The sequence below is a fragment of the Hyperoodon ampullatus genome, assembly GCF_949752795.1.
Source record: "Hyperoodon ampullatus genome assembly, chromosome: 2".
NCBI lineage: Eukaryota > Metazoa > Chordata > Mammalia > Artiodactyla > Ziphiidae > Hyperoodon > Hyperoodon ampullatus.
In genome coordinates this window covers 59,007,373-59,025,472 of record NC_136915.1, presented here as the reverse complement: position 1 = coordinate 59,025,472, position 18,100 = coordinate 59,007,373, and the positions used below count along the sequence as shown (strand labels likewise).

At 39.9% G+C, this 18,100-nt stretch overlaps 1 protein-coding gene across 3 annotated transcripts in view; it reads right to left on the bottom strand.

Annotated features, from left to right (window-relative positions):
- The window catches only part of IL12RB2 (interleukin 12 receptor subunit beta 2), a gene marked incomplete at both ends in the record, with an annotated part of 71,101 nt that overhangs the window by 12,468 nt on the left and 40,533 nt on the right, over positions 1–18,100 (bottom strand). For 2 of the 3 annotated variants that reach the window (XM_079697580.1, XM_079697581.1), the window contains 3 exons: positions 1,980–2,138; positions 2,229–2,327; positions 8,049–8,249. In XM_079697580.1, the coding sequence (XP_079553706.1) occupies positions 1,980–2,138; positions 2,229–2,327; positions 8,049–8,249 (459 nt within the window). The remainder of the gene's footprint in view (positions 1–1,979; positions 2,139–2,228; positions 2,328–8,048; positions 8,250–18,100) is intronic. The other variant, XM_079697582.1, reaches the window with a different exon arrangement.

The window sequence follows — 18,100 nt, the reverse complement described above, 5'->3', positions numbered from 1 at the left end:
TGTGTGCCCGTAGAGCAGTGCACATGGCAGTATCAACAAACTTCCAGAGGAGTGGCTGTATACCCAAATCACCTGGGGAACGCAGATGCCCCGCCCCAGGGCTACCCCGTTCGCCTGCCCAGGCAGGCAAAGTGTTCCTACTGCACCCTGCTTGTGCTGTTAGGGGCCGTGACAGAAGACGTCTCGGAACTCCATCCTCCTTTTGCTGATGTGGAGCCTCTCTGCTTTCTTTTTCCCTCCTCCTCAACCTACTGCCCTCTACCACTCTCTAGAAATGGCACTTGTGGATTTGCCAATGATTTCTGGTTGCCCAATGCAATAGTAGGTGTCAGTCCTTGATTATAGCACTTACATATCACTTTTGTGTACTTTTCCGTCTCCGTGGGTGCACTGTGAGCTCTCTGAAGATAGGGAACAGGTCTTTGTTCATCTATAAGTGCTAAAAGGGAAACCATCTAAACTGGTACAAAACAGGGCTTTGAATCTGCGCCTTCTCCCCTTTAAACGTATTTTAAAATACCCTTACACAGACTTTAGATTCATCAGATTTGGTGCAAAAAATGTAGGTAATTTCTACAACATCTACAAGAGCAGATTTAAGAACCATCTAACCATGTTGATCTTGTTGTAAATAAGCATCTTGGTTTAAATTCTATCAAAATGAAAAAGTTGGGGGGGAGTAAATTTCATATGAAGTATTCCAAATGGCTCATGATGAGATCAATTGATTCATCACCTTTGGGGGTGCATTTCAGAACTGCCTTACCCCGACAGTGGGGAGCGGTTCTGTTCAGTGATCCGCTGTATTTAACAATGGTGGATTATTAAGCTGATTATTTTAAGATCTTACAGTGGAATACTATAAAGCTGTTAAAAAAAGAATGAGACAAGTGCACATAGATTGATATGGAAAGATCTCAGTATGTATTATTGAGAGGAAAAAGTAAGGTGCAGATCAGAATATAGATGGTTATCCCAAATGTATGCTAGTGTATGCATTAAGTTTTTTTCTGGACGAACACACGAAGAACTGCTAACAGCCTAAGTATGGAGGAAGGGATAATTTCCACTTTATATCTTTTTGAACTATTTGAATGCTTTTACTATATACAAATATTATTTATATAATAAGAAATTAATTAGCTTTAAAAGTCATAACTTTTAGAAAAGCAGTACTGCAGATCTAAGGTCAAGAGAGAGGACCAATTCCTCAAGTTTCCCAGGTAAAAATCACTCTGCAGGCAGCCCTCTGACACCTACATCTCAGGCTGGCTTTGTTACATTCTTCTTGGACCTAATAGTTCTCATGAAGGAATAAAATGGTTGCTTCTTTATGATAAATGCTCCTGAAAGAAAGCCAGCTGCCTATGAAATACTAAAGGGAAGCTCAAGCCAGGAAAAACAAAACAAAACTGAGTAAATCAAAAGATTAGAACATTAAATCTGGCAAGTGACTTGGAACTGCTCGGTGAACGAGTGATGAAATCATTTGAGATAATGCTCCAGCCAGAATTTAATTGCTTTAGTCTTAACAGCATAATTACGGGTCATAAGGAGTTACTTAAATTGTATTTTATCCATTTAAGGAGAAAATAATATGCTATGATGGTATTTGCAAGTGTGGTGATTCGAAGATTCTCCAAATGCATTTCCTGCAAGCCTCAAGGGTCTATATAATAGTATCAAAGTACGCTTATTGCTTTTTGAAATGCTGTCTCCCCATATGAGTAAACTCCTTGAGAGCCTCGTCCATTAACTTCATTTCTTCAATTTGCTTGGCACGTAACACATATTCAGTAACTTTGTGTTTGTGAGTGTGTGTGTGTGTTTAGATGTCTATTTTTCTTCATTCAATTAATTTCACATATATTTATGGAGCACCTACTAAGTGCCAGGTATGGTGCTAGCACTTGGACACGCTTGTGTTTTCCCAACATCTAAACAAGAAAGACCCTGCTGCCTTTGTTTCTCACACATACCACAAAGCTGAGGCTGGGAATCGGAGTCCCGTTCTTTCCAATATATCCTGTAATGGAGGATGCAGCCCATTTGCTCCTGGGCTGGAATTTCATTCCATGAAATTAAAATGCTCCCTTTTTCCTCTGAGATGGCATTAATGTGGGGGCCACTCAGTGGTGCTGTGAAGTAGAACACAGGAGGCTTTTGTCACCCTCCAAATCCAAACCATTAAACTACAGCAAAATTGGGCAAAAGGTCCCAAGACTTACCTTTGTGCTTAGAGTTACCCCGGATGGAGCTGCATCCTCCCTGGTCCCCTGAAAGTGCATGCACGCGGATTTCATAACAGATGTAGGGTTTTATGTTTTCTGCAAGACATAAAGACAGACACTACTCCGGGTGAAACAAGGATTTAAAGAAAACCACACAGACAGCTTTTGAAACAAAACTCACCTTCAAGGAAAAACTTTGACTTTTACAAATAAATTATTTGCTGTTTACAGAAAAGTAAGGGTGGTGTTTTGCAGGCATAGCACCTGAACGGCTCTTCTAATTCCCTAGATGCTTATCAGGCTCTGACAGGGCAGCATGGGATGACACATTCAGGCGTGACTAATCAGGGGCGCTCAGTGCAATCTACCCCCTTGTTCCCCACCTCCTCGCACCATGTTCCACTCAGATCTCAGTTGCTTCACAGCTTGGAAGATTAGGAAGATACCTGGGAATGTTAATACTCCTTCCTAGCTTTTTTTTTTTTTTTTTTGCGGTACGCAGGCTTCTCACTGTTGTGGCCTCACCCGTTGCGGAGCACAGGCTCCGGAAGCGCAGGCTCAGCGGCCATGGCTCATGGGCCCAGCCGCTCCGCAGCATGTGGGATCTTCCCGGACCATGGCATGAACCCGTGTCCGCTGCATCGGCAGGCGGACTCTCAACCACTGCGCCACCAGGGAAGCCCTCTTTCCTAGCTTTTAAAGTGCCACACTTGGCAGTTTTCTGTCAGTCATGAAGTTTATTGGCAAGTCACTCTTCCCTACCCAAACTCCCTATTTCCATGAATCTCAGATTTCTACTTCCTGTAAAGAAAAGCCCCCTCTCATAGATATTGCCCATGACATATCTTTAAACTCCCAATGAAAGTTTAAAGGAAAAAGATTATTTCTGTTAGGTACCTAACTGTAGTCTCATGTGGTCAGGGTAAGGACACTCTCCCAGATTGTTCAATGCCCTGCCATAGGTAACTCTGGTCCCCTACACTGACAATTGATTAGGGTTTAACATTTTCTTTTTTGGGAAGAAGAATTTTACATCACAAAATAATTTACTAGTGTGTGTGTTATATAAAAATCCATTGTCCCTTAAATATTCCAGCAAGTAGGTAGTATATGAAGCTCAAGACGTGCAACCAGTGCTGTCAGAAGGGACCATGAAGAAATCAGAACTCACGCCATGGGTGAGTTCCAACTTGTATTCATGAACCGAGTGAAATGGAGCGAGGCTGCAATCAGCTTAGTCCTGTAATCCAAAGATACTTTGTGGGTAGCCTCCAGACCCAGAAGCTCAGAGGGCAACACGGAATATGGAATCATTTCATTTGGGAGGGGCTGGTGCCTGGCTGCTCTGTCGCTAGTTCTGGAAGGGACCCACCAACCACCATGCCATGTGGGAGTTCCAGATGAGCTCATTAGGCAAATGGTTTCGTTGCATTTTGCCATGCAAAGTGTGAGTTCAGGGCAGAGGCCTTGGGGAACTGCTGCATCAGAAGCTGTGGGTTCCTTCTTATGAACAGCCTACCCTTAGTGGAGGAGGGAGGAAAATGTGGCTCCATAACTTAGCTGACATTTTCCTTTCTATGAAGAGCAGAGCCCTAGCAAGCTTGTTCCCCAGTTCTGACCTTAAGAACTCCTGTTTTACTGACTAATTCTTACATGAACACCCCCTAATCATTGTCTGCTCCCTACCTCAAAAATTCCTTAGCCTTTGCTGCTGGTGGATGAAGCCCATACTCTTTTTGTTTGTTTGTTTTTGTTTTTGCAGTACACAGGCCTCTCACTGTTGTGGCCTCTCCCGTTGTGGAGCACAGGCTCCGGACGCGCAGGCTCAGCGGCCATGGCTCACGGGCCCAGCCAGTCTGCGGCATGTGGGATCTTCCCGGACCGGGGCACGAACCCGTGTCCCCTGCATCAGCAGGCGGACTCTCGACCACTGCGCCACCAGGGAGGCCTGAAGCCCATACTCTTAACATTTTCATTTCTTTCTACAGTCTGGCCCCAACTTCCAGGCTTATATCTTGAAACCCCCATGCATACACATAGACCTGGCACCCTTGGGCAAAGGCTCTGTCTTCACATTTATAAACCACCTCTTAGGTGGTTTTTCTGCAGAAAGCTAAATTCACCTATTAAGTCTGGGAGAAGGCAAATATTAAATGATCAGCAATGAGGAGTAATCACAGAGGAAGTATGATGGGACCATACGGAAGAGGGGCCCAAATAGCTAGGCATCAGGGAAGGTTTTCTAGACACTGTGATGTCTACATATTTGTAAAAGGAGTATCTCTATAGGGTCAGAACTGTTTTCAGCAAGACAAGACAGGACTGACAGTTTCTAGCCTAGGCCACACCAACTTATAATCCAGGAGGTGGACTTTATTGTAGTCCGCTCCAAAACACCCAACTTGGCCCCAGCCAGATGCTGGGAAAAGACTGGTAAGGATCAAATGACAATGAGTCATCTTACTTATTGGAGAGGGTTACTTTGAATTCATGATAAGTATGAGTTAAGTTTTAACTGTTTATTTCCAGAACATAACATCAACACAGACTCATAGTTGATCAAGTGTTTTCAAGTGGGAGAACAACTTGAATTAATAGTTATCTTACCCAGTATTATTCATTTTATTCAAATGAATATGTCATACTTAGGAAACATTTTAACTTCCTAAGTATGGAAAACATTCTCTCTTGTCACCTGTTTTATGCATTGTGTGTAGAATATAGAATTTCTAAAAGGAAAGAACTGTAGGGACTATATAGTTCAAAGTATCCCAAAGGGCTAAATCCTAATACAGTTTATAATAAGCGTTTACAATTATATAGCAGTTTAGAGTTCAGTAAATGCCTTTTCTATCCACTGTTTCATCTGATTTGATGGGCATAACAGCCCTAAAGGAAAAATGGTTCTACTGCAACAACTCTAGGGACAGAGAACACACTGCCTTGAGGGGCAATCAACTGTCCTATTAGAGACCATCAAGTATAAAGAAAGTTCTTTCTCAAAATTGAGCTGACATCTGTCTTCTTATAATTTTTATGCAGAGGGCCTTCGTTATGCTCTCCAAAACAGCAAAGGACACATACTCTTTCTTACATACATGTCAAAGCCAGTAACAGCCATCAACCACCCCCCACTACCCCAATCCAGAATTCTCTTCTATGGGCTAAGTGGTTTCCACATTAAAAGTTCCAGACCCCTAATGGCTTACTCACTTTCCTCTGATGTTCACTGGATTATCCAGGCAGCACTCTTTTTAAGTACAGTGATTAAAACTGAATACAACCCACTAGAAGTCTGAGTAGCTAGACTCTAAAAGAGGCACACAGTTAAGGACTGGCTCGTGTATTATCATGCAGTGCTCTCTGTTTATTTCATTTGTGGAAGTCTTGTCTCCTTAGGCAGGGTGTGTGTATCCTCTGGTCAGGTGTAATAGCTGTCATGGTGTAATGAAAATATGGGATTTAGACCTTGAAAACCTATTAAAATCATAGCTCCATCACATATAATAATAATGATGATGATAGCTAAATTATTAAGCACTTAAAATTTGCTAGGTACTGTTCAAAACGTTTCCTCTTTCAGTTAGTCTTCACAATAAGCCAGGGAGGTAGGTGATACTACCCCCATTTTACAGATTAGGAAACCAAGGCACAGAGAGGTTCAGCAATTTGCCCTGGATCATACAGTTTAGTAAGTGACAGAGCCAGGACTCAAACCCAGATAGTCTGGAGGCAAAACTTTTAAACTCTATGCTGAACTTATACTTTAAAAATCACATTGACATTTTTAACACATTAAATTAACACATCCATTGCCATACAGAAGATACATTTATCAACATTTTAATTTGGGGTGATACTGCTGATTAGCGTTAATTATCTTATGATGATTTTGAATTATTATAGAACAACAATTAGGAGAAAAATAGGAGCACAATACTGTAGTTTCGGCTTCTGAATGTTCTGAATGGTTCAGCACACACACACACATGCACACACGTCACATGCCTTGTTCATTGAAATTCATCCTGGAAGAAGATTTTCAAGCAACTGACCATCTAACTAACCTAACTTTTTTTTTTTTTCCTGCGGTACACGGGCCTCTCACTGTTGTGGCCTCTCCTGTTGCGGAGCACAGGCTCCGGACGTGCAGGCTCAGCGGCCATGGCTCACGGGCCCAGCCGCTCCGCGGCATGTGGGATCTTCCCGGACCGGGGCACAAACCCGTGTCCCCTGCATTGGCAGGCGGACTCTCAACCACTGTGCCACCAGGGAAGCCCTAACTAACCTAACTTTGATATGCAAATAATACCATTTCTCTTTGGGAAGATTAAAATAAGAAGAATTTCACTAATAGGTTTTTGGTAACATATTCATCGGTAAGTAAGGGAGGCCTCTGAGTACTTTAAACACAAAACAATCTTAGAAGCTGCCTGTGGGGCTTCCCTGGTGGTGCAGTGGTTAAGAATCCGCCTGTCAATGCAGGGGACACGGGTTCGAGCCCTGGTCCGGGAAGATCCCACATGCCACAGAGCAACTAAGCCTGTGCGCCACAACTACTGAGCCTGCACTCTAGAGCTCACGAGTCACAACTACTGAGCCCCACTGCTGCAACTACTGAAGCCCACATGCCTAGAGCCCGTGCTCCGCAACAAAAGAAGCCACCACAATGAGGAGCCCACGCACCGCAACGAAGAGTAGCCCCCACTCGCCGCAACTAGAGAAAGACTGCGTGCAGCAACAAAGACCCAACACAGCCAAAAATAAAAATTAAAAAAATTAAAAAAAAAAAAGAAGAAGCTGGCTGTGGCTAACAGACAGAGTAAGACTTCAGAGTTTGTGAATTAAGAACTTTGAAAAAAAAAAAGCTGAGACCTTGCCCTTTAATGCTTCTTTGGCAAATGTCAACTGCCTGCAGTGTGACTAGGACTAGATCTCTCCTCTGAGAGAAGAGGTTAAGGATTCTTTTCACTGGTCAGGAATGGCAAGCTCCATTTAGGGATTGCTATGATGAAAGCTAAAGGGCAAGTGTCAGACTCTCATGGGAGGAAGATGTGCACCACAGCAATCATTTATAAAAATGATTAAATGAGCCTTTGGCTACCTTGTTTTCCAATTGTCCAGTGTTGTTTATGCTCAGGATTGAATGGTTGACTATTTGTGAGATTTCTTTTTAGTTTAAATTCGTATTGTATGATACAGAAATTTAGGATGTGCTCCAAGGGTAAAATGAGATTATAAAAAAAAAAAGAAAAGACATTGATTAACTTCTGTCCAGTTATTTGAATATATTTTCAGACACTTTCTATCACTTGATTTTAACCACTGACAGATTCAGAATTTGAGGACTAGAGACACCAATTATCATATAGATAATTCTGGATTTGTTATCACACAACTAGTAAGTAGCAGAATTGGAAATGAAAGATCTTCTGGTTTCCTCATCTGTACAATGGGTATAATAAGTCTTGCTGCACATGACTGTTCTCAAAATTAAATGAACTCCCAAATGCAAGGTGTCCATCACACTGACTGGCTACTACTTAGCTCTCAGCCATGCTTGTTGGGTTCATTATTCAGTCATCTTATATGGCACTGTATCAGGCACATGAGTTTTCCATAAATTCTAGAGTTTTTAGTTAATCAGTGAGTCTTCTATGGCTGCAGTGGTGCATCCTGATGGACTCTAGGTCATCACTATCCTTCTTCTCATGCAGCTGCCTGTAACTGCAGGCATGACTCTGGGTTCCCACCTGCAATTTCATCAAAAAACGTGAACTTACAAACCCTCTAGAAGGAAGGTGAATAATTAAGTACCTGAAATCAGAGCAGACAGGTTGTAGGGGGGACTCCACAACCAGCCTAGAGGGGGCTGCATGCTGGCCCCTGGATGGAGTTCCCTCCATTCCACCACATACTCCTGCACAGCAGTGGCAGCTTTCCCCGGAGGTGTCCATGTCACCACGAGGTTGTCCATGCCCTCTGAGTTTGCTGAGACCTGTTGAGGAGCCAACAACCCTTTATGGGGAAAGAGGGGGAGGGATAAAAATAAAATCACGGTGGATAAAGACATAAAAACCAACTCAACCCAGCAAAGTTGTAGCAAGAAACGATTTCTTTTAAAGAACTTCAGGTTCACAGATTTTGTTCATCCAGCTTCTCAGATCAGTGCCAGGACCCTATGTAGTGTTATTTATGAAATTATTTTCCCTTTCACCTTCCATTTCACTTCCCATTTCTGTGTCCCCAAAGGTACCTGCTCTAGTGAATATAATATGCATCCTTCTAATCCACCACCCATATGTTTATTTACATATATATGTGTCCTTGAGAATTAGTATTGCTTTATGCTGGTGTGTTGGATTTTCATGAAACATTTTGGAGTAAATCTGATGCATTTCCTAACTTTTTATTTCACTCAACATTATGTTTCCAGGATACATCCATCCTGCTGCTATGTGAAAATCCAGCTCGTTCCTTCAGACGGCTGCCTCAACCCTGTCTTTGTCCAGTCTCCAAGTGACAAGCAGTAGCTTCCTTCCAACTTTTTGCCAACACAAACAAGGATGCAATTAACATTCTCTAGCATGTCCTCGTGTGTGCCTGTGCAAAAGTGTCTCTCTCACCCTCCTACACTGTTGGTGGGAATGTAAATTGATAAAGCCACTATGGAGAACAGTATGTAGGTTCGTTAACAAACTAAAAATAGAGCTATCATATGACCCAGCAATTCCACTCCTGGGCCTATATCCAGAGAAAACCATGATTTGCAAGGATGCATGCACCCCGAAATTCATTGCAGCACTGTTTACAATAGCTAGGACATGGAAGCAACCTAAATGTCCATCGACAGAGGAATGGATAAAGAAGATGTGGTACATATATATTCATACAATGGAATATTACTCAGCCATAAAGAGGAATGAAATAATGCCATTTGCAGCAACATGGATGGACCTAGAGATTGTCATATAGAGTGAAGTAAGTCAGAAAGAGAAAGACAAACGTCATTTATCATTTATATATGGAATCTAGAAAAATGGTTCAGATGAATTTATCTGCAAGGCAAAAACTGAGTCACAGATTAGAAAACAAACTTATGGTTATCAAGGAGGGAAGGGGTGGGTGGGATGAACAGGAAGATTGGGATTGACATATATACACTACTATATATAAAACAGATAACTAATGAGAATCTGCTGTATAGCACAGGGACCTCTACTCAGTGCTCTGTGGTGACGTAAACGGGAAGGAAATCTAAAAAAGAGTGCATATATGTATATGTATAACTGATTCACTTTGCTGTACAGCAGAAACTAACACAATATTGTAAAGCAACTATACTCCAATTTATTAAAAAATTTTTTAAATACCTTTATTGGAGTATAATTGCTTTACAATGTTGCATTAGTTTCTGTTGTACAACAAAGTGAATCAGCTATAAGTATACATATATCCCCATATCCCCTCCCTCTTAAGCCTCCCTCCCATGCTCCCTATCCCACCCCTCTAGGTCGTCACAAAGCATTGAGCTGATCTCCCTGTGCTATGCAGCAGCTTCCCACTAGCTATCCATTTTACATTTGGTAGAGTATAGATGTCAGTGCTATTCTCTCACTTCGTCCCACCTTCCCCTTCCCCCCCGTGTCCTCAAGTCCGTTCTCTATGTCTGCGTCTTTATTCCTGCCCTGCCACTAGGTTCATCAGTACCATTTTTTTAGATTCCATATATGTGCGTTAGCGTACGGTATTTGTTTTTCTCTTTCTGACTTCACTCTGTATGACAGACTCTAGGTCCATCCACCTCACTACAAATAACTCAATTTCGTTTCTTTTTATGGCTGAGTAATATTCCATTGTACATATGTGCCACATGTTCTTTATCCATTCATCTGTTGATGGACACTTAGGTTGCTTCCAAGTCCTTGTTATTGTAAATAGTGCTGCAATGAACATTGTGGTACATGACTCTTTTTGAATTATGGTTTTCTCAGGGTATATGCCCAGTAGTGGGATTGCTGGGTCATATAATAGTTCTATTTTTAGTTTTTTAAGGAACATCCCTACTGTTCTCCATAGTGGCTGTATCAATTTATATTCTCACCAACAGTGCAGGAGGGTTCCCTTTTCTCTACACCCTCTCCAGCATTTATTGTTTGTAGATTTTTTGATGATGGCCATTCTGACTGGTATGAGGTGATACCTCATTGTGGTTTTGATTTGCATTTCTCTAATGATTAGTGATGTTGAGCATCTTTTCACGTGTTGGTTGGCAATCTGTATGTCTTCTTTGGAGAAACATCTATTTAGGTCTTCTGTCCATTTTTAGATTGGGTTGTTTGTTGCTTTGATATTGAGCTGCATGAGCTGCTTGTATATTTCGGAGATTAATCCTTTGTCAGTTGCTTCGTTTGCAAATATTTTCTCCCATTCTGAGGGTTGTCTTTTCGTCTTGTTTATGGTTTCCTTTGCTGTGCAAAAGCTTTTAAGTTTCATTAGGTCCCACTTGTTTATTTTTCATTTTATTTCCATTACCCTAGGAGGTGGGTCAAAAATATCTTGCTGTGATTTATGTCAAAGAGTGTTCTGCCTATGTTTTCCTCGAAGAGTTTTATAGTGTCTGGCCTTACATTTAGGTCTTTAATCTATTTTGAGTTTATTTTTGTGTATGGTGTTAGGGAGTGTTCTAATTTCATTCTTTAACATGTAGCTGTCCAGTTTTCCCAGCTCCACTTATTGAAGAGGCTGTCTTTTCTCCATTGTATATTCTTGCCTCCTTTGTCAAAAATAAGGTGACCATAAGTGCGTGGGTTTATCTCTGGGCTCTCTATCCTGTTCCATTGATCTATATTTCTGTTTTTGTGCCAGTACCATACTGTCTTGATTACTGTAGCATTGTAGTAGAGTCTGAAGTCCCGGAGCCTGCTTCCTCCAGCTCCGTTTTTCTTCCTCAAGATTGCTTTGTCTATTCGGGGTCTTTTGTGTTTTCATACAAATTGTGAAACGTTTTTGTTCTAGTTCTGTGAAAAATGCCACTGGTAGTTTTATAGGGATTGCATTGAATCTGTAGATTGCTTTGGGTTGTAGAGTCATTTTCACAATGTTGATTTTTCCAATCCAAGAACATGGTATATCTCCCCATCTGTTTCTATCATCTTTAATTTCTTTCATCAGTGTCTTATAGTTTTCTGCAAACAGGCCTTTTGTCTCCTTAGGTAGGTTTATTCCTAGGTATTTTATTCATTTTGTTGCAATGGTCAATGGGAGTGTTTCCTTAACTTCTCTTTAAGATTTTTCATCATTAGTGTATAAGAATGCAAGAGATTTCTGTGCATTAACTTTGTATCCTGCTACTTTACCAAATTCATCGATTAGCTCTAGAAGTTTTCTGGTAGCATCTTTAGGGTTCTCTATGTATAGTATCATGTCATCTGCAAACAGTGACAGCTTTACTTCTTCTTTTCTGATTTGGATTCCTTTTATTTCTTTTTCTTTTCTGATTGCTGTGGCTAGGACTTCCAAAACTATGTTGAATAATAGTGGTGAGAGTGGGCAAGCTTGTCTTGTTCCTGATCTTAGTGGAAGTGGTTTCAGTATTTCACCATTGAGGACGATGTTGGCTGTGGGTTTGTCATATATGGCCTTTATTATGTTGAGGTAAGTTCCCTCTATGCCCACTTTCTGGAGAGTTTTTATCATAAATGGCTGTTGAATTTTGTGAAAAGCTTTTTCTGCATCTATTGAGATTATCATATGGTTTCTATCCTTCAGTTTGTTAATATGGTGTATCACATTGTTGTGATACTGAAGAATTCTTGCATTCCTGGAATAAACCCCACTTGATCATGGTGTATGACCCTTTTAATGTGCTCTTGGATTCTGTTTGCTAGTATTTTGTTGAGGATTTTTGCATCTATGTTCATCAGTGATATTGGCCTGTAGTTTTCTTTATTTGTGACATCTTTGTCTGGTTTTGGTATCAAGGTGATGGTGGCCTCGTAGAATGAGTTTGGGAGTGTTCCTCCCTCTGCTATATTTTGGAAGAGTTTGAGAAGGATAGGTGTTAGCTCTTCTCTAAATGTTTGATAGAATTCGCCTGTGAAGCCATCTGGTCCTGGGCTTTTGTTTGTTGGAAGATTTTTAATCACAGTTTCAATTTCAGTGCTTGTGATTGGTCTGTTTATATTTTCTATTTCTTCCTGGTTTGGTCTCAGAAGGTTGTGGTTTTCTAAGAATTTGTCCATTTCTTCTAGGTTGTCCATTTTATTGGCATTTACTTGTTTGTAGTAATCTCTCATGATCCTTTGTACTTCTGCAGTGTCAGTTGTTACTTCTCCTTTTTCATTTCTAATTCTGTCGATTTGAGTCTTTTCCCTTTTTCTCTTAATGAGTCTGGCTAATGGCTTATCAATTTTGTTCATCTTCTCAAAGAACCAGCTTTTAGTTTTATTGACCTTTGCTATTGTTTCCTTCATTTGTTTTTCATTTATTTCTGATCTGATCTTTATGATTTCTTTCCTTCTACTAATTTTGGGGGTATTTTGTTGTTGTTCATCTTTCTCTAATTGCTTTAGGTATAAGGTTAGGTTGTTTATTTGAGATTTTTCTTGTTTCTTTAGGTAGGATTGTATTGCTATAAAGTTCCCTCTTAGTACTACTTTTGCTGCATTCCATAGGTTTTGTGTCGTCGTGTTTTCGTTGACACTTGGTTCTCAGTATTGTTTGATTTCCTCTTTGATTTCTTCAGTGATCTCTTGGTTGTTTAGTAGCGTATTGTTTAGCCTCCATGTGTGTGCATTTTTAAAGTTTTTATTCCTGTAATTGATATCTAGTCTCATAGCGTTGTGGTTGGAAACGATGCTTGATACAATTTCAATTTTCTTAAATTTACCAAGGTTTGATTTGTGACACAAGATGTGATCTATCCTGCAGAATGCTCTGTGTGCACTTGAGAAGAAAGTGTATTCTGTTGTTTTTGAGTGGAATGTCCTGTAAATATCAATTAAGTCCATCTGGTATAATGCATCATTTAAAGCTTGTGTTTCCTTATTTATTTCTACTTGGATCATCTGTCCATTGGTGCAAGTGGGGTGTTAAAGTCCCCTACTATGATTGTGTTACTGTTGATTTCCCCTTTTATGGCTGTTAGCATTTGCCTTATATATTGAGGTGCTCCTATGTTGGATGCATAGGTATTTACAATTATATCTTTGTCTTGGATTGATCCGTTGATCATTATATATTGTCCTTCCTTGTCTCTTGTAATAGTCTTTATTTTAAAGTCTATTTTGTCTGGTATGAGAATTGCTACTCCAGCTTTCTTTTGATTTCCATTTGCATGGAATATCTTTTTCCATCCCCTCACTTTCAGTCTGTATGTGTCCCTAGGTCTGAAGTGGGTCTCTTGTAGACAGCACATATACGGGTCTTGTTTTTGTATCCATTCAGCCAGTCTGTATCTTTTGTTTGTGGCATTTAATCCATTTACACTTAAGGTAACTATTGATATGTATGTTACTATTACCATTTTCTTGTTCTGGGTTTGTTTTTGCAAGTCTTTTCCTTTTCTTGTGTTTCCTGCCTAGAGAAGTTCTTTTAGCATTTGTTGTAAAGTTGGTTTGGTGGTGCTGAATTCTCTTAACTTTTGCTTGTCTGTAAAGCTTTTGATTTCTCTGTCGAATCTGAATGACATCCTTGCTGGGTAGAGTAATCTTGGTTGTAGGTTTTTCCCTTTCATCACTTTAAACATATTTTGCCACTCTCTTCTGGCCTGTAGAACTTCTGTTGAAAGATCAGCTCTTAACCTTATGGGGATTCCCTTGTATGTTATTTGTTGCTTTTCCCTTGCTGCTTTTAATATTTTTTCCTTGTGTTTAATTTTTGTTAGTTTGATTATGTGTCTTGGCATGTTTCTCCCCGGGTTTATCCTGTATGGGACTCTCTGTGCTTCCTGGACTTGATGGACTACTTCCTTTCCCATGTTGGGGAAGTTTTCAACTATAATCTCTTCAAGTATTTCCTCAGACCTTTTCTTTTTTCCTTTGCCTTCTGGGATGCCTATAATTTGAATATTGGTGTGCTTAGTATTTCCCCAGAGGTCTCTGTGACTGTCCTCCGTTCTTTTCATTGTTTTTTCTTTATTCTACTCTGTGGCAGTTATTTCCACCATTCTATCTTCCAGCTCACTTATCCGTTCTTCTCAGTTATTCTGCTATTGATTCCTTCTAGAGTATTTTTAATTTCAGTTATTGTGTTGTTTATTACTGTTTGTTTGCTCTTTAGTTCTTCTAGGTCCTTGTTAAATGTTTCTTGTATTTTCTCTATTATATTTCCAAGACTTTGGATCATCTTTACTATCATTACTCTGAATTCTTTTTCAGGTAGTTTGCCTATTTCCTCTGCATTTGTTTTATACTCCAATTAAAAAAAAAAAAAAAGAGTGACTCTCTCTCTCTCTCTAAATGCACTGAATTTCTTGATTATAGACTAAATTCACCTATTTCCCTAAATACAGCCAGGTTGATCTCTAAAATAGTCAGTCAGTTGACACTCCAACAAGAAAAGCATAAGAAGTTCTCATTTCCCCACCAGCACTTGGTATTTTCTGACTTTCTCATTTTGCCAATCTGGTACATGTAAGGTGGTATTTAATTGTAGTTTTATTTTCATTTTCTGATTTCTTATGAGGCTGAGCTTCTCTTCCCATATTACTAGCTGTGTGATTTTCCCCTTCTCATACTTCACTCATTTTTTCTGTTGTGTTTCCCATCTTCTTCCTGACTTGCAGAAATAGCTTTTATATTTTAGATATTAATCACTTGTTAGTTTTCAACACCAAATATACCTCATTCCAGTCTTTCAATCTCTGAAAACTTTATGATGTGTTTGTTGCACAAACATACTTTGATGTGGGTAAATTTATCCACAGTTTGTGTATTTTGAGTCTTGTTTATGAAATCCTTCCATTCTGGGGTCACAAAGATACTAAACTACATTTCCACCCATTGGCTTTTGGTTTTACCTTTCACATTTAGGTTTTTGATCCAAATCTAGCTAAAGCATATTTTTTAAGGGAATAAACTTTATTATTTTTTCTACACAGTGAGTCAATTTTTCCAAATGTGGTTTCATCCCTGTCCCACACCAAGTTCCACACATTCATGGGTTTGTGTCTAGGTCAGCTTCATCACCAGAACACACTGGTTACATTACGAGGCTCTGTGACACCTGACTATTTGGTGGTTAAAGTCCCTCCTCATTTTGCTCTTCTTTTTTCAAAGTGGTCTTGGGTATTCGAGAAACTTTATTCTTCCATATAGCTTTTAGAATCAGTTTATCAGAGTCCTCAAAAATTTCAGCTAGTACTTTTATTGGAATTATATTAAATTTATAGCTCAATTTAGACAATGTTAAATTGTCCCATTTATAAAGATGCTGTCTATTTGAAATTATTTAGGTCTCCTTTTATATCTTTTAATGGAGTTTCAAAAATTCCTCCTTAAAGTTTTAATGCATTCTTTTTTAGGTTAATTCCTAGATACTTTATACTATTAGTTTGCAATTTAAATGGCATCTTATTTTCTACTGCTTTTTCCAGTATTAATTTGTGTGTGTTATTCTTATTCTGGCAGACCTGCTAAACTCTCTAATTAGTTCTAATAATTTGTCTATTGCCCTTGTTAAAATTTCCATGTAATAATCTTACTAGCTGTACACTTAAAATATCTTCTCTTTTCAATCTTTGAATTAAATCTTATGCCTTTTTTTTTCTTGCTTTTATCTTGTAATTTTAAAGAGAATGTTCCTACATATCTTTATTACGATGATGCTTGCTGCATGTTTTTGGTAGAAAGTCTTAGCAAAGCTAAAATGTTTTCTTTTATTCATAGCTTTCAAATAGATTTTATTTTTATAAAATACTATTTATTTGGGCTTCCCTGGTGGTGCAGTGGTTGAGAGTCCACCTGCGTATGCAGGGGACACGGGTTCATGCCCCGGTCCGGGAAGATCCCACATGCCGTGGAGCGGCTAGGCCCGTGAGCCATGGCCGCTGAGCCTGCACGTCCGGAGCCTGTGCTCTGCAATGGGAGAGGCCACAACAGTGAGAGGCCCGCGTACCGCAAAAAAACAAAAACAAAAACAAAAACAAACTATTTATTTACTACAAACTTTGTTTTACTGAATACTTTTCTACATCTGTTAAGAAAATATCCTTTTTTTTCTCTTTCAGTGTTAAAGTAATGAATTACAATGATGCATTTTTCTGATACTGATCCATCTTTGTATTTTTGGGAGCAACACCTGCTTGATCATTCTGCACTCATATTCTTTTCTTTTCTTCTTTCTTTCTTTTTTAATAGACTTTATTTTTTAAAGCTGTTTTAAGTTCATGGCAAAATTGAGTGGGAGGCACAGAGATTTTCCACACACCCCTGCCCCCATACACACATAGCCTCCCCCACTATTGACATCTTGCATCAGAGTAGTACATTCTATAAGATTCCTGATAAATATTTTAGAGTACTTTTTCCCTTTCATTTACTTTTTTTCTCTTATTGGGACTCCTTTTAGGTGGTTGTCATTACTTCTCTTTTTATTCTTTCAGTGTTTTAAGTCTTCTCATTTTTCAAATTCTTTTCCCCTTTTGATGACTTTTCAAAGAGTTTCTCATCCAATCTTCCATGTACTCTTTCAATCTTCAGATGAGTCCTTTCTGCAATCCAACCCATTGAGTGAGTTCATTATTTCAACAACTGAACTTTCCATATTGAATCTCTTTATTTGGGCCTTTTCCACAACCACCTATTTCTGATTTATGTTCCTAACATCCTCTCTTATCTTTCTAAGGATACTTATTATGCTTATTCTAAACTCTTGCTCTTTCTGTTGTGCTGGTTATACTTCCTACCATACAGGTAGTCCCATTTGCTGCCTTTCTTTCTCAGAATTTGTGCCCCTCAGATTTCTACTAATTTTCTCCTTTGGGATCATGTTTTATTTTCTTGGATTGATCAGCAACCTTGGCCTTTATTTTTCTGTGGGGGGAGGAGTGAAAGTTTAGCCAGAGCTCATGCTCCTCCAGGTAAGTTTAGGTGGGGTGGAGGAGCTTTTCAGAGAGGAAAGCCAGGGAGCTTGTAGTGATTCACTCTAAGTTCTGCCTGTCTCTTGTTCCCTGTAGGTGTAGCTGGCAGCTCCAGAACCTACCCATGTCTCTGTGGATGGCACTGCTCTTCATGGGGGAGTGGGGCTGTTATTCTCTTTTTATAATTGCCAGGCCATGGGGTGGGTGGCAGAAGAAAATCTCAGGCACTCTTTGCCAGGTTCCAGGGCTTCCTTGAAGTTACTCTGCCCTGCCCTCCAGACTTTCCTGCCCATAGTAAAAATGCCCAGGCGATGGACATCTCAGGGCAACAAGGGGAAGAAAAAGGAGTGCAACTAGCAAGTGCTACCTGAGCCCTCCCCCTTCATCACTATTACCCATCCACAGGCACTCAGCCATCCTGTTCTGTCTCTCCTGTGGTAACTTCAGGGCAGGTTTGGTGGTGAGAGCCTGGAACCTGTGTGTTGGCTACCTTGCCAGGAACTGGAATTCCCCAGCCCTGGTTCTTTATCTTCATTTGCCTTGGTATCTTATTTTCTGGCTATGTCACAAGTTTGCTTTTGTTTTGGAGAATAAAATGTGTTCATTCAGTAATATGTATTGAGTACCTAGCTTTTGCCAGATGATGGGCTAAAATAGCCAAAGAGCCTTTCTAACCACTGCTCTCTTTTCAGTTAGCTAAGTAAATCAACCTGGCATTGCCCAGCCTCTGAGTCACCACACTTGCCAGGAACCAGCCTGAATTTCCTCCCCATCATGTTTGCCAGGG